The 17446-nt window shown below is 45.8% G+C and overlaps 1 protein-coding gene across 2 annotated transcripts; it reads right to left on the reverse strand.

Annotated features, from left to right (window-relative positions):
* Positions 1–5329: 5329 nt before the first annotated feature.
* LOC148644755 (neuronal pentraxin-2-like) lies at positions 5330–17161 on the reverse strand. 2 transcript variants are annotated; one of them, XM_088612606.1, is made up of 5 exons: positions 16381–17161; positions 13322–13538; positions 10891–11135; positions 9020–9199; positions 5330–8465 (listed from the first exon to the last, which is right to left on the reverse strand). In XM_088612606.1, the coding sequence occupies exons 1-5, from the start codon at positions 16834–16836 to the stop codon at positions 8238–8240; spliced, it is 1326 nt and encodes a 441-aa protein (XP_088468732.1). In that variant the 5' UTR covers positions 16837–17161; the 3' UTR covers positions 5330–8237. The 2 variants fall into 2 exon arrangements, with proteins under 2 accessions (XP_088468732.1, XP_088468731.1); XM_088612605.1 differs by having other exon boundaries at positions 13322–13541.
* Between the last annotated feature and the right edge of the window lie 285 nt (positions 17162–17446).

Here is a 17446-nt window from a genome sequence, read left to right on the forward strand (position 1 = left end):
CCCTGGCTCATTCCTGGTAAGTGAGTAACTTCCTCAGTCAGGTTGGTTAGTGCCCCAGAATGAAGTATGCTACCCTGTTATGTCATTTTATCGCTATCAGACTTTGACCAAACTGCTGAAAACCAATTTAAAGCACAATATACCCCCCAGAGAGCTTGGGAACACTTCAAGACAGACTTTAGGAAAGAAATATGTGGATTGAGAGAGACGAAGTGGGGAAAGATGTTTTGTCTTTGTAATATAAATAAAGCTGTTAGGCTGAAGGGGATATGTGCAGATAATGAGAGTTCAGGACGTTTCTTTCACCTTGAAAGAAACCACACTTCATGTATAAAACCAGAGCCCAAAACTGTCTGCTCTCACACCCTTCAGAAAATAATTACAGACCTGAAAGATCCATGTGTTGTATGCAATCAGCTGGTCACAATGTTCATTGTTCAGGCAGAATATGTCCCTCAGCTGAGCGGTGCAGTTATGCTGTTGGCAGGCACAGCACACACAATGGCATTTTAATTGGCACTTTGAAGCAAGAGCTTTAATTTAACGCTGTTGCTCAGGATTATCCTACTTGTTTTGACTTGAAGAGAAGGTCATGACTGCAGGTGCGGAGGGTTAAAATACACTCTGTGCATATGCTAACGCCAAGAATCTATTTAAAGAATTACTGTACATAAGTAGACAGTGCCATGAAACTCAACAATACGAGATGGAACTTTTCACAATAAGACATGCGCTTCATGAAATTTAAAATGAAACAAAGCTCATGAGCAAATTACACCCAGTAACACAAGAGTGGAGGTTCCCTGTTCAGTCTGGAATTATAGCTTTCTGAACGCAGACTGGGAGAGTGCCAGAGCAGATCAACACAGTTCCTGAACCTTGAGCCACTGAGGGACCAACCAATGGGGATTTTACTGCCTTAGTGAAAGATGAGGAACATACGACTGGTGTTTCGTAGATAAACGCGTAAACCCAAGAAGCTGTCCAGGTCAAGAAGGAGTTTGTAAGCTAGCTGCTCCTTCAATGATGTAAAGTAGCACTGAAAAGGTACAGAGACTTTAATTGATGGGGGAAGCTGAAAAACTTCCACAGCTTTAAGATTAGTCAGCAGAGAGCATGAGGAAACCAAAAGGTCTGATTAAAAGGCAATCCTAATCATGCTATTAACTGCACCATTTAATTTGAAAGACAGATGCCGAGCATTAATAAATTATGCTGTTTGTTATTATAGCAAAGAAATGCTGTGCTGCTACTGTATGTGCAGAAGCGAATGTTTTTGTTCCAAAGCTCTTAGTTTTGTAATCGGAACAGCTCAGTTAAGCCCGGTGTGGAGAGATTACATTTTCATCTGATCCCAAATCCTGTTGCAACAGGCCTTCAATTTTACAGTTTTCTGTTAGGTTTTTTCTTTATTAAAAATAGGTCTGCACTGCTGTAGATGAATGTCACATATGTCCTGTAGTACTTTTGTACTCGAGCCCAAAAATTAACAGTATTGGAGTCTTGAAATTGTGCTTCTGTCTATAAGGATAGTAGATGATTGCTGGCTTTCAAATTTCTCTTCATTTATCTGAATTAATAAAGGTGTTCTCTAACTACAGTTGCCTACACATCTCTTGAAAATGTAAAAAATCTGGTCTGTGCCTGTCAGAGCTTTAGAAAATGTCATTGGCATAAATCTACAGAGAGCATACGGGCGATGGTTTGTCTGAAATGTTATGACAGTATGTTCTGTTCTGCACCATCGCCTCTTGTAATAATACCTGCTTTGTGCTTCTACCTAGCATTCCCTGTCTGGCAATGTTTGCAAATTGTCACGTTAATGAAACCTGTGCATTAATGTATAGCATCAGGCTATACATAATGGTATGGAGAACAGTGCTGTTGTCTTACTGCTCCTGAGTCCTGGTGTGATTATGGTCTGGTGTACCCTATGTGTGGAGTCTGCATGTTCTGTGTTCATGTGGATTTGATCTGGTTTATTCTCAACTTCTAAATGCACGTTGGCTCAGTCACTTGGTGTCTCTACTTTCTGGGTGTGTGATGGCTTTGCTAACCCAGCTTGCTCCCTGTGCATCCAAGTTAGGCTCCAGCCTCACTGCGACTCTGTAGGATGGTATGTCTCTGGATAAGGGATGGATATAACGTTGCCAGGTTTTGGCTACATGTCAGTGAGCCATCTGCCAGCCTCAGGTGTTGTCCAGCAGCCTGAGGACACAAGAAAGATGGCAGCATTCACTTCTGCATCGATTTCCTGTGTTGATGACCTGTTGGGGAAAAACCAGGGGCTGTTCGTTAAATCCCAGCCCCCTGACTTGAGGAAAGTGACCTTCACACAGGTTAGATAGGGAGCTGTCAGCTGTTCACACCCCATTCGGCCTGTTTCAATTCTGTCTTGCCTTTCAGTCTCCATGTGGCACCAGGCACACTTCAGCAGAAGGTGAGTCAGATCACGGATCCCTGTGGTTCCTATCAGGCTGCACTGCCTTCAGTATGTCTCTCGGCCATGGTTTTAGGGCACTTTGTAGCCAATAGGCAGTATTTGTTCTCATTCCTTACTCTGATGCTGAAGTGCACGTTCAGAAGACATGCTGACCAACAAGGCCGGCCTGCTGAGCTCCTGAACGAGATGAGACGTCTTTCAGGAACTGTCAGCGAGCCCAGAAACGGGGAGACCCTTCAGAGTGCTCCCAATTCCTACAGAAGGAACAGCTGTTCTAGAGTTATGCCACAGTTAGACGGAAAAAGGTAGTTGAACACCCAGGTGTGCCTCCACAGCCAGGCGGCGTACTGCACTGGCTCCCAGCTCCTGTACGTCCCAGCGTGTCATCGGCAGCCCTGAGGGACCCGGCGGCAGGGCGCAGCGTTGGGAAGGGGATACCTGTGGGAAAGCCGAGTGTCCGAGTGCTCAGGCAGGCGGAGCTCCTTGTGCGGCTCAGTCCGCACGGCCTCTCGCCATCCTCCGCTCTGGAAATAGACTGGAAACCCCCAGGCTGCTTTAAACTTTTTAGCTTCAAAGATGGGAAGCCTTGCTTTCCAGGTGTCACGTTGTGCTGTGGGGGCACCGTGTCCACAAACTGCAAGCCTTTACACCTCTTATCACCTCTTTAAAAAAAAAAACATGGGGGGGAATGGAATGTTTATGAACAGAGTTGAGCTGCCAGTGAGGACATTTCCAGGCTCTGTGACAGGGAGGACAGCTGTCAGCTGTGTCTTAGAGCTGTGTTTTATTTCAAAGCCATGTCATCGTTGTAGCTTTGGGATTTGGGATAAAATTCAAAAGTAAAGTTGTTTTTTTTTTTTGGTAGTAATTTTCAGCCCACAATCTTTGGGTTAAAGACGCCAAGTTTCCATCCATCCGTCTGCTACTTTCCTTGTCTAGTTCAGGAGCAAGCAACAGGCACAAAAAGGAAAAGACGTTCCAGACTCCCACAGCCCTTTGTGTAACAATCTTGCGCCGAGTTTCTACTTGTTTCACTGTTCATTCTAAAATAGTCCATTGCAGACATTGAATCTGTTGGCTTGACTTCCTCACTGCTGAGGTTTTTACGTACTTAGATGAGGCCCCGTCGTAATGTTCTCTAGTGAGTAAGTGGAGTTGCTTCAGCCCGTCAGTGTAGGACTTCCTGTACAGTTGGTTTCCTGGCCCGATTCCGAAGCCGCCATTCACCCGTTGACTCCAGGGTGGAGATACAGTCCAGTCTCAGGAAGTAGTTTCAGCAGAGCACACTTCCAGCAGTAACCTCCAGCTCAACAGGTGCCAACGCACAAGGAATTCGTCTTCATGCGGTATGTGCTTTTCAGGTCTTTCTTAACCCTGCGACACCCTCCTGTCTGCCTGCCAGTGTGGGATTTTCCACAATACCAGGCTAGCTTGTTGGAAAGCATTCAGATTTGTTTGCTTTTTCCCCCCAGTTTGCAAAAAACTCATTCAAAAGCATTAAACAAATTAAAGCTCACCTGCCAGAAGGAGGTATAATGCAGTGGGTCTGGATTGGTTTAGAGGGCCCTTTATGAGAATTTGCTTTGTTGAGTAAGCGGCCTGTCCAATCTAGCATTGTGCACAAAACTGAATCACCAGCCTCATTCATCAAAAAATTAATTCACTTTGCATCAAGTGACTTTATCCTCAATCCCATTTGGAACGTGAGGGTATTACAAAAATCTCTGATAATCTTATTTTAATTAATATCTTAGACGTGCTATGGTAACCACAGACCCTGTCTGGGTGGTGTGTGCACTGTGTTCAAGCTGGCCAGGTGACGAAGGACACTACACACCCTGGATCAGCACTGTGACGTCATGCAGGGCTGCTTCTGTTTCCCAATTTAGATCTTGACAGCAGTCAGGACTGCAGCCTGGGAGCAGGGCGGTTTGAGAGGAATATTCCAGGCCTGGATCAGGAGCGTAGCAGCTGCCCGTGTAGGATTAGTGTCGTCATCAGCTCTGTGGCCCACTGTAGCAGGGTATTTAAACACCTTCCATAATGCACATTTTCAAGCTGCCAAAACCTTTGACCTTTTACTAAATCTCCTTCTCTCTCTCTCCCTGCCTCGTAAACACTCTCTCGCTCTCACACACACATCCTCTTTATCAAGCTCAGTCTCAACTGCTTGGCGGAGTCTGACCAGAGACGGCTGCTCTGGCTGAGCTAATGTGACTTTCTAAAATAACCTGAAGCAATATTCTCGTACTGCTGGTGCATGTATGTATCCTGATTCATGCCCAGAAGAGCTCAGCCACTGTGTGCCATGACATTCCCAGCTACCCATTTGCTAGGAACCACAGCGCCCAAGAATGAACTGTATTGACACTGTTTGAGGAATTGGTCACGGTAGGGTTTGTCTTGGCCAGAGGACGAGGAGGTTGGGACCCCCTGCAGAGTGAGGGGTCAGCGAGGGGCAGCTTCACAGGCAGCGGAGATGAATGTGAAGGAGAGAGGGAGCTGACGTACAGGGTACTGTTCTTCGCTTGTGGAAATGATGAACAGACGGCACAACAGAACAGGCAGAGTGCATGTGGCTGCTGTCACTACCCCTAATTCCCCAACTAGAGCAGTAACCTCCATTCAGTTGCTTACTGGAATTGGAGATACTGGGGCTCTGCTCCTCTTCTGGCTGACTGTCCAACAGTCAGACCAGACCAGTGCAGGGGAAGCTCAGACCTCCAAACTAGCAACTCCAAGCACGGAGCAGAGGACCAGCTGTATCATCACGTACTGTAGTAGTGCTCAGAAATGTGGCGTTTGTTAATCTTGGCACCATAAATATACTGTTTCCAGTGTGAGTGGTCAATAAGAATCATCAACATCAAATAAAGAAGGACACTGTTGTTTTTTTTTAATCTTGCCTTTAATGGATGGGTAGAGAAGAAAAAGCTATGCCTTTACTTCAGAGGACATTTTGCACAGGTAATTGTAGAGCCTGTAAAACAACATCCTTAAGCATCTCAACCAAGCACAATGAGTCTCAAGAACACGGTTTACAGCGTCAAGAAACGAGCAACAGACACAGCACGTGAAGAAACAAAATAACCTCAACAAAAGCTGAATGAGTTTTGCGTTTTCTGTGTCCTTCCTCCACAGACGTCTCACTTCCCTCATTGGCAGAAGAAGTTTACTTTACCGACATACCTGGAGCTTCTTATTTGGCACTTCGTGCTCATGAAAAAGGCCATTAGTCTAACAAACACGACTATCTCTGGTATTCTTTATTTAAAATCATGTCACCCTTTTACAGGCCTGTGCACATACTGTACAGCTCAGTAAATTCCCACATCTCTTTGATGCTTGTTTTCTGAAAAAATAATACACATATAAAATTTCAAAACAGAGGTTCAAAGAACATGAACAGGAAAGATAATCATTTTCCTGGTTCTAACTAACAGCTGCTTCTGTAAATATATTTGCTAAACTCATGAATAGTGATATATTACTCTAATTATATTTTCAATAGTTACACTTTAAAATGTTTTAATATTTATTTGGTATTGTGGAAAACTAGTACTTTTCCTAGATATATATATAAATTATATATGCCCTTTTTTGTTTTATTTGCAAAAAGAGGTAATAATGTGCAAATATCAAGATGGGGAAGGGGTTTTTACACAGGTACATTAAGACCATTATATTTTACTCAGTGTGTAGAAACATGGTTTTATGCCATAAAATGGACTCCACTGTTTATTTCCGAACAAAGCTTTTCCTGCAAGAGTAAAAAGACTGAGATTTGAAAATGTACGTACAGAATGTACCAGAATTCTCATAAGACACTGCAGCCAAAGGCTTGAGAATTCGCCCTGATCTACCATGCAAACTGGATGTCTAGCGCTGATCTAGATACTAGTTCTTCATACTAGATAACAAAGAAGATATGACTTCTAACAGTGTTTGTATGTTAAACTAATTTGGCATCAGATCAGGAGATTTAAACCACAGAACCTAAGTGTCCTAAAAAGGAAAACAAAAATAGATTTCTTCTTTATTAACTGCAGATAATTTTGACTCAAAGGAGTGTAGTCACCCCCTGGACCATAAGCAGAGCTCTGCAGGCTGGAGCCCCCTGTGCTTCCTTGTGGAGGTGCAGCTCTGGGGTCCCTGTGGCTTGCATACTGATGCCAGCAGTGGAGAGTATCTGCACCGTTGTGAAACAGACACCTCAGCCTTCACCGCAAACTCAGAGCAGGTCTGCAGTCAGTGACCCTTTACATCTCTGTAGCTGCATGAATGAAGAAATCCTTCAGGCAGTGACCGAGCCTCTTTGTCTTTATGGTCCTAATGCAGAAATGTGCTCATGCATGTGTTCAAATTAGTAGCAGGAGAAGGAGGTTACAGAAACAGACCATATCTTGAACACAGTATGTGTTAAAGCCTAACATCTCATGATTCTGTGCTACAGCACTGTTAACAATTGCATGCGTGTGGGGCGTAACTAACCACTTAAGAAAGCACAACTGTCCTGGATATGAGCCCAGTTTCTTTAAATCATCAAGTAAGGCATTTCGCTTGGCATCCAGCCTGTCCTGTCCCAGGATTCCTGAGCTGCGACATTCGTTCTGTTCAGCCCGTCCCATTCTAAACCACCCAGGATAGCTCTGAACGGCACATGGAGAGAGGATGGGGATCGTACTGTATCAGATGTGTACAGACGGGATAGAAATATTTAAAAGGATAGAAATGTTCACATTTGGCATTCCAAACCTCTCTTAAAAGATGGATAACATACACCAAAACATCAGTACATGAGTTGCAAAAACACTGGACAACACCAAGAGAGGGGATTTGAAACTTAAAAAAAAAAATGCAAAATGGTATGAGCAGCAAGCTCTCAGAGGGTTTACTGTCTCCTGCCACAAACAGCCAGCAGTAACACTACTGAGGCACAGCTCAAATGGCCCACTGGGTGGGGAAGAGGGGCGAGCTCCGAATGTGGATCTGCAGCCCTGGGCCTTCGGAGTCGGAGCAGCGGAGTTAACTGGGCCTCCTGAAGCCGAAGACCACCGCGCTCTGACCTCTCGCCACCTTGACCAGGTTTCTGCAACAGGGGCCAGTGACAGATATCTGCAGTGGTACATTTATACTCCATTTCATCTGCATTTTTGCTGTTTTTCACTAGAAATTCACGCATTTGTTGTTTTTGTTCTATGAAAATATATGGATGTCTAGATTTAGAGTAGAAAAGCACAACACAGTGTAGAACAAATTCTAATCCTGTCCTGTGGTCTTGCCTCGGTTGAGTACAGAATACTGTATTTGCTTGTGCAGACATTAAACTCATATATGGTGCAATATTATATAAAACCCTGTAGGTACAAAAAACTATGCGTGTCTAAAGACAAAATCCATTCCCTTCCTGTTTTCACATGGTCTGCTGAAAAACAGCAAAAACACACAAAAAACCTCTCTCTTAAACAGACATTTGAAAATGAAAATATATTCTCCAGTGGCACCATTTTTTCCAATCCATCACAAATGTAAAGCCAGTGTACCAAAAAAATGAAAAAAGAATGAAGTTCATGTAAATGTTCAGACTGATTTTGTGTCAAATTCATCTGGCTTTTGATAAAGTATGCTGGTATGTATAAACACAGTGAAACCCTTACTCTAGATCTTGGCCTACCCAGTTACCCAAACACCAGGTCCAAGTTCTCGTCTTAAATGAGGTGTCTTCGGGAGGATTGTCTCTCGATGCTTAGGAGGGGAAAAGGAGAGGGGAGTGTCTGGTCAAAGACTGCAACAGTTACGAATCAAAAAGCCGGTCTTCGCACATCTCCAGTGCCCACTTGGTGGCGCCACCGAACACTTCGACGATGTTGTCGACCCAGGGGATGATGTTGCCGGGCATGTAGGAGGAGCAGTTGGCCATGCTTACGATGTCCAGCGGTCGCAGGACACGGTCCCACATGTTGAACTGGCTCAGCTCCCCCACAAAGGCCTGCGTGGCATCAAACCTCCCTCCTACAGTGTCCTGTGGGGTGACCGAAGGAAACGGATCCATAATTATTTCTAGAACATTGTGGTTTCCCTGTTAATCAGTATCATGAAGGTTTTGCTCTTTGTGGTTCTATGTTGATGTTTCCAATAAGATTCACATTTCAGGTCCCAACTAATTATAGCATCAAAAGGCATTTCCTGATGCTAGATGACATGGGGAAGTACTTACATTTTTCACAGGCAAAAGTGCAACAGAGTACAGAGAGCAGCGTGCTACTAATTGTATTCTCCAACATGTTTCCAGACTTTTATTCCCACCATCGCCTTGTAGAAACACAGTCTAAACCTGTGCTTCATTTATAAATAGCCTCCCATGACCTGACTTCTTATTACGAGCAGCACAGCCCCTGATAGAAGCAGGCAACAGCAGTCAGTAGATTATGTTCTATTGCATTAATATTTCACCATGTGGAGGTTGGAGAGATAGTAGATGCATGTCCTCAGAATGAAGAGATACACATCGCGTGAGAAGAAGCTACTGTGATCTTATTGTCTCCGCGCCACAGGGGACAGCGAGTGTTTGCTCACCTGCTCCTGGCCCAGGATAATGACTCCACCAGGCTTAATTGGGTGCCAGGGGGCCAGATTCTCCCCAGAGCCCAGCATCTCTCCATCCTGGTAGGCTTCCCACAGCCCGTCTCTGGTTGTCCAGGTGATGCAGATGTGGTGCCACCTGCCATCGCTGACTGACAGAGGGAGCTGAGCCACCTGCAGATCACACAGAGCATGTGAGAGCCCCACCCCACCGCAAGAGCACCAGGCAGAAGAACAGTGCAGTCTTGACACAGGCATGTGGAAGGGTGTCATGCACAGCCTGTTGCACGGATGGGAACCCAGATGTGTTAGTTTTCAAACAGAGGCGATGATGAGGCAATTTGATTCATGTGACCAGATCTCTGAAAGGTACTTACAGAAGTCAAATCAATGACTTCAGGCTCAGCAACAAAACACACTCTCTAAGACTAGAACAAGTGCATTTAGACATTGCTTTGTGGGAAGAGACACGGATGTCTGTAAGAGATTATTAAGCCTGGTCATTAAGGTGGACCTGCTGGGATCTTCCAGGTAAGATCTGGGTGACATTGTTGGACCATTAGAAATAATGCTGTAAACCCACTGACTCAGTGGCTTGAAGGGTCTGCTGTCGAGCGCTCACTCACTATACAGCATATTGTTCTAGTCTCCGAATGAAAAGGTAGTTCACCTTTTGCCCTCCTTCTTGTTTGCCCACCCCGGACTGGAGGAGCCCAGGAGACTTCACAGAACTCACATTACAATTCCAGAAACTAGTGAATTATTGACTCCAAACTGATGGCAACACAGCCTACACGTTTAAGTTTTAAAAGAGGCTTATTGATTCACAACAAAAATGAGGTTGAGTAGACGGCTATAAAAATCCTTTAATTAAACCATGCAGCATCGTATTGAACACAAAAAAACACAAAAATTGCTTGACTTCTCAAAATTAATAGTTTTCAGCCCCCCCCCCCTCCCTGAATTAAAAACAACATGAAAAAAACAAAACAAGAACACTAATCTATCCCAACTGTGTGGATGTTTCTTGTGATGAATTATTGAGAGATCATGTGGATGCTGTGCACAGATCTCGTGCAGCGCAGTGCCTGGAGATTCCAGGCTTGTGCTGAGTGAACCCAGACAGGGGTGCTCCCACTGCTAGTGAGCAGATGAGCCCCCAGCACAGCTCTCCCAGTTCAGGTCAGTCTGTCTGTGTTTCTCCTTCTCCTCAGGCATTAAAACAAAGTATTTGCCTCTTTCAGTTTCTATGAGGAGCAGAACACACTCTTTCTCTCTTTTGCCAGGACAAGCACATTACAGCTGGGGAGAAAATAGCCCTAGTATATAAACTGTCCCATATTTCTTTTTCTATGGTTCAAATGTGTATATAATAATCTGAAAAATGATCTTCAGTATGACTCCTGCACTTCAGTTCCTGGTTCCTCTCTAAGGGGATCACTCTGGGTTTCATCTTCAGCTGTTTCCATGGGTGAGTTCAGTTCTAATTTCCCAGTTTGCAAGAAAAAGCAATGACAAGACGCCCATGCAGTGAGGCTAGAATCAGTTGATGGAGTCACTGAACTCTCATGTTCTCCATCCACAGGAGCAGTTCAGCTGCCAGGATGAGGCAGGAACATCCCATGAAGCTGTACAAGTCAGGCCAAGGCATGACAGGCATTGCTTTCACCATGAATGCAATAACATACGCTTGCCAGCCTCCAGGTTAATCCTGGCATTCTTGTTTCAAAACACACGCCAGTAAGCGTGGAACATCATCACAATCCCACACTGAACACACCACCACCCAGCACACGCCTGAGCACTAGCTTCCTCGGCTTCCTCTCTGGACCCCCACCCGCGTCGCCGTGGGAACGGCAGCTTACCTTGTCGTTGATGAGCAGCTCTATGGGGTTGTTGCCCCACTCGATGAGCACGATCTCGTTGGCCTGCCCCGGCACGCCGTAGGAGAAGGGCGTCCCGACGCCGGGGCTGGCGCTGGACTTCAGCCACATGCACACGGTGAAGGCGTACAGCTCCGGCAGGCTCTTCTTGATCCGCCCGTACAGGTAGTTGGTGCGCAGAGGCAGGGACACCTTGAAGGCCTCTGGGGACTTGAACCTGCTGTTACCTGCAAGCGCACCACACAGGGTCACTGCCCTGAGACAGACACTCGGAAGCAGAAGAAGATGCTCGCTATCACACAAATGATCATGCTTGACCTTGATGTTTTACGAAGGCTCAATGAATCAGCAAGCGGACCCTGCCTGTCCCAGAGAGCGCCGTGCCTGAGGCGCCGGACACACCTGGAGACTGGACGCAAGCCCTCTTTGGGCCCAATGACAACAGCTCAGCTCCCAGCAGCCAGTCAAACCAACAGCGTGCTCTTGGGAGGAGGGAGGAGAGCGCATCACCCAGACAAAAGCCATGTGAGTGCGGGGCACTCATGCCAGACATGCAGACTCCACACAGCCAGCCAGAACCAAGCCCGGGACTCTGGTGAGTGAGGCAGCAGCACTGACAAACTAAGATACTCAGTGTATTATTTCAGCAATCAAGCTTAAGGCTTTGTCAGTCTACTCTGGAGTATTTGACAGCACTGTAAAAGAAGGGATGAATATGCTCTCCTCTGGCGGAGTAGGTGAATTTTTGGATTGTGTCAGAAACAGAAAGCAAAAATTGCCCAGAGATTTAAAGGGATCGCAGCAATCTTGCTGCTGAAGAGAGAAAACACTGCATGGAGGAGGGTTCTGCTGTACAAGAGCAAATTAAATCGAGTAAGAAACCAGCGTGCAGGAGCAGTTTATTGCTGTGCTACACTGTATCCTGGGTTGCTGAAGGCTTTTGTAGTTGTAGTCTTTTTAAGGAAGGTAATCTGCTGAAAAAGCAGAATGTACAGTCTGATGTTCTTTCTTTAAATCACTCAGAAAACATCATCATACATGTTCATTTATTTTATTCACCCTTGTATTTGTGTTCATCCCAAACTTAGGTGTTTCTGCTTCACTGCAATAGGTCACAAAACTCTATTAATGATGCTTTTAATGTTTCTTATTCTTTGTGTTGCGAATCCAACACCTGATTCGTCTTGATTCAGTTGTTAACTAGACCTTTTTCACCCAATCTATGTGGCTTATATATCTCAAGAAACGAGTATCGATTAAGGCAATGTGATTTATGAGTCATTTAAATCTCAAATACAGGAAATGTCCTCTTCACACATGGCCTGTAACGTGGCAATGCAATGATCATATAACCTCTCATAAATCATCATTTGCCATTAAACATTCTGTGAAAAGTCTAAATACAGTATAGATAGCAGATGTTGTCAAACAGCTTGCTTGTAGGGAAACAACGGAGGGACACTAACGCCTCTGGGCACTGAACTTAGTTAAATCCAGCAGCGAATGGAAAGAAATATTTGAAAGCTTTTCAAGGAACACAATAAAATACAGAATCAAACAATCTAATCAAGGTCTAACACTGCTTTGTTAATTCAGTACATTTCTTAATGCACATTTCTGGAATTCATGACTCACACTCTGGCTCTGGTAGAAAACAAATCCACAAGCCTGTGTTTGTATTCTCCAGACCTATAATTGTATTCTGCATGATAGTATCTGGCAGTGTGCCAGTGGGCCATCTCTAAGGTATTTGTAAGAAATTGTTTGGAGACTAAAGGGTGGTTGATTTGACTTATAAAAGCTACAGAACAGCTCAGTTGCAATAACTGCATCTATCAATCCATGGAATTCAAAACTGCACTACGTATTTCTGATCTTTCTTTAAGTCAATGGTCCTGTATGTTGCCTATCTAATGCATTACAAATGGGCCGATTCAATTATTTCCTTTTATAGTCGGCGATGTCAGGCTTCAAACAGAGATCTGAGACATGGCTTCATGGGGGCTGCAGCTGGGAAATGTTTTTTTGCCCCCTGTTGCATCACCTTGGGGTAATACTCACCTGAAACTAACACAGTACTGAAGCTGAGTCTTCACCTGCTCAAACACTGGCTTGAATTTCATTCTAGCAAGACAACAGCATTTTTAAAAGCATGATTGCGCATGGATTCCATTCACTGTGTAGCAAAGGAAATGCCAATCAACGGACCCAGCAGCAGGGCCTGGTGATGGTGAGGCCTTGCACCCTGCAGCACTGGGCTCTCCTTTCAGCCCACAGCCACTCCATGAGACTCCAGTTTGCCACTGGCCTTTCAAAAGCCTGTGCAGGTCAAGCCCCTTCCTAACATCCCACGTTGACCTCGATCCCAGCTCTGGGAGTGACCACAGGACGCAGGCGGGCGGGGAGTGTTCACCTTTCTCCAGCTCGTCGATCCTCCCGATCAGGGACTTGAGCGTGCTCTCTGTTCTCTGGCGGTGGGCCGCCGTCTCGTTGTACAGCAGGGACTTCTCGTCCTCCAGTTCGGCCACCTTGCTCAGAAGCTGGTTCTCCAAGTCTCCGAGCCTCCGCTGGAGCAGGTTGCGGAGCTCGTTGGGAAAAGATGCACCCGAGACGTTGACTCGCATCTGCTGCTGCTGGGGGAGAGGCAGGAGAGGGCGAGTCGAATCTGCCTTACAAAGCTAAACCCGTTCCCCCAGGACACTTCACTGGAGCGCACCGTCAAGCTGAACTTCTGCAGGAAGCTGAAGGCATTTGTGTGAAATACAATAACACACCCAGGTCTTCTGTTTAATTTATTCTGAAAAGAGAAGAAAGGAGGGTGGCGCACACCCAGAGACGGCTCCTCAGCCAGAATATTGTGTTTCCTTTCTTCTCTTTTCAGCAGGAATAAACCTTCACTTGATCCTTCGCATACTGACGCAGCTCCCCGCTTGAACTACTTCTGTTTAATTTACTGTGAAAAGCATTATTTAGCTCTGTGAAATATTTCAAAAGGGGACTTGCAAGTGTGAATCCAGCCCAAAGCTTGCTCATCCTTAAGCATTGCCGATCAGATCAAAAGATCGGTCACATCATAAAGGAAGGGAATTGGTTTACTTGTGTCCTCTTTCTACTGCATCGTGTTGCTCCAGCCTTGCACCGCCCTTCGAAGAAAATCTATAACAGTCTGAGACGCAACCAGAATCTGTGCCCTCAAAGCTGGCATAAATGTGGAAATGCCAGAGGAAAGAAACCAGTTCCGTTTGCAGAACTGATGTTAAATTGATTGCCTCTTCCTCAGCGCCCCCTGGGAAAACATTAAAAAACCCTTTTTTCTTTGGGTGTCCTGTGAGTTTCTGTTCTTTCACAGGCAGGAAAGGGTTAAAGGCAACCGTTAACCATATTCAAAACATTCTCAGTTGCCCTTCAGAACACATGTTTCATGGCTGCTCGGGAGCTGCTAACACAAAGCAGGGAACACAGGGAATGTAAAAGAAAGCTGCTCTCTCTCACAAAAGCAGGACTGCCAGCACATTCTCCTGCTGATCTGTTGCAATAACCAGTCATTCCCAGAAAAGCAATTACTGCCCATTTGCTCTCATCACACACCCAGTAAGAGGCACATGCATTTTATCCTGTTGATCAATAGTTTAGCTTTAAATTAATCTCACCTGCACCTCCTGAACACAGTAAAGTTTCATTCAAATGTCAAAGTCTAGAATAAGCAGCAGCCATGACCTAATGTCAAATCAGAGACTAGAAATATGAGGAACCATTACCAGTTGAGGATATTGATAGTCTACTTTGTTAAACAGTTGGTAGGTTTGACAAAATGTTTATCAAACATTTGTTAAATAAATAAAATAGATCTGCATTTTACAGTGCTGGCTTAAATACTATTCTCTATTAGATGTATATATACAGGACATAATGTATTAAATATATTATACCAATATATATATAAATGTATATACCTGACTTTTTTAGAATGCAGTGAAACACTAGTGGAAACTGTGGACTACCTACCACTGAGATAAAGAGGTACATCTTTACCCCAAGGGTTGTGGGAGTATGGAGCAAGCTACCCACCCATGTTATTGAAACCAGTACCCTGGCTTTTTTAAAATGAAATTCCTGGATGAGATCCTTAGATCAATCAAACAAGTAGGCAACATGGGCCAAATAGCCTAATCTGTCACCTTTCTACAATTCTCATTTTGAATTCATTGCTGCAAAAGCAAACAATCTGAATGAAGTCTTCACTGAAAACGCAGGTTAAAGTCCCGCAGAAAAATTGAATCTCTCTATTCCCTGGGGCGGGCAGGACTGGGGTCTAGATCTGTTAGTGATTAGTTTGAAGACGGATAGGCAGGTAAGGAGATTCTTACATTAATCCATCGACCCAGAGTAGCGTGACGTGTAAATCTGCGGTGGTTTCAATCACAGGATGCTAATTCTGACTGTAACTGTGGTAACCTTGCAAAACGGCTATTCATTTCGCGAATTTCAAGACGCGCTGGAGTTGTGATATCGGTGATATGCATTTTCCCGACATGTTTCACGTCTTTTTTGTTTGACTATTACAGTTATATACAGTATACCCGCAGGGTCTGGTGGTAATGCCTTCGCACATCAAAGGCGCTCACAATTCAACCTGATCAGTAAAAGGAAAAGAGCGGATATTTGATTCCGCTTTACTGTTTGTTGCACAGTAATGCTACTCTTATACAAACAAAAGAGTCTTCGTTCAGTGTTCTCTCAACAAAGGTTTTGCCTGTGATTAGAGCTCTGCAAAGCACCAGGAAAGGAGATAAATGTATTTCTGGAGCCAAAGCCTATTAAGGACGAGGTAGGGATCAGAATCTGGGTTATTTAAAAACTGTCCATGTGCGCTTCCAACGCTGTCGTACTGTACTGTGCATCCGGCCCTAGTGCAGCAAGACACGGAGAGAAATTCGAATGAAATGTCGGGGTGCAAGCAAAATAAACCACATTTGACCACGTACAGTACTGTACATCGCTTTTAAAACCCAAAGGGTCCGGACAGCGTTGTGCGCTGCCTGCTCCTCTCACCGCGCCTGTCGTACCCGAGTCCAGCACGGCTGTCCACTCGAGCCCTTGTCACGGCTGGGGGACTAGTTCACATTCGTTTCTCAGTCAGGGGCGGGACAGCTCACCGGCACTTTACGCGCTGTTTCGCTCAGGTGAAGCAGCGCCCTGGCCAGCTACCCAGCTATGGAAGTCCCCCGCGTTCGCTGCGGACCACACCAGACACGACTGGCGACCCAGAAAATGACAACTGACACCGCGCCGAGCCGGGTTTGCTTTATCCAGTCCTTGGCAGCGGAGGAGAGAAGGGTTTTATCCCCCCCCCACACACACACACTGACCGGGAGTAACAGCAGCGACAGCCTTGCAGTGATCTCAGAGATCAGCCCTCACGGCATGTCCTGAGCCTGCCGAGGGTCCAGCGTGCGGGTCCCGCCTCCTTACCTCCAGGCTCTCCAGCCGGTCCTTCAGGCTCTGCACCGTCTTGCCGAGGTGGTCGATGGTCTCGGCGGGGTCCCGCGGGAGGTCCCCCATCGTGTTCTTGTTGAAGTCCTTCCTCCACGCGCCCTGGCCGCCGAGCCGGCTGTCCAGCCGGGGGCCCTGGGCGGCCGCCTCGCAGCGGGACAGCTTGCCCGTCAGCTCCTTGATGGTGTCCCGCTGGCTGCCGATGGTCTCCTTCTGCTGCAGGATGGTCTCCCGCAGCTGCATGACGGTGCTCTTCAGCTCTTCCTCCTGGGCGCCGGGGCTGTGCATGGACGCGGGGGGCAGCGGGCAGCTGGGGTCAGCGCCTACGGGGATGGAGGTGCAGACAAAGCGGGTGCCTGTGGTGTCCTGGGCTCGGGTCGCCCGGCCTCCCCCGAGCACGACAAAGCACAGGATCCCAGCTAGGAAGGCGAGCATGCCTGCAAGGAGGACGGCGACTGTGGGGTTCAGGCTGAGGGCGAGGAAATCTTAACAGCAGATCCACTGAACCATAGGCGTCTCAGAGGTAAAAAAACATCTGTTTTAAAACAGATATATACAGTACCACCCAAATAACTGTTCAGGAGCTTGAAATTTGTAAAAATAAAAAAAGAAATTTCAAGGAAAACCCGGAGATGCGTCTCTGCTACGTGTTTCCAGAATCCAAGCGGAGTTGAAGCAGATCAAACATTGAAACGGGCCGTTTGAAGCACTTAATAATATACAGTTAAAGCGGTGTTGGCGATAATAATAATAACAATAATAATAATAATAATAATAATAATAATAATAATAATAATAATAATAATAATAATAATAAAAAACCCACCAGGCTAAATGATACGAGATAAGTGTCAGCGGCTTACAACTTCAATTCGTATTGTGCAAGAGAAATGGTTTCATGGCAGCAAAAAGAGATGCCAAGAGTGTTCTTACTCTGGGGTGGGTGCTCCCCGAACTCAGAGACGGTAATGTATCCTCTTTTGGGTTCAAGGAAAAGTTCCCGCACTAAGAAGCTGCCCCAGCCGGGCGCACAGGTGCTGTTGGA

Source organism: Lepisosteus platostomus, chromosome 19 (genome assembly GCF_059453375.1).
Source record: "Lepisosteus platostomus isolate fLepPlt1 chromosome 19, fLepPlt1.hap1, whole genome shotgun sequence".
In the NCBI taxonomy this organism is placed as follows: Eukaryota; Metazoa; Chordata; class Actinopteri; order Semionotiformes; family Lepisosteidae; genus Lepisosteus; species Lepisosteus platostomus.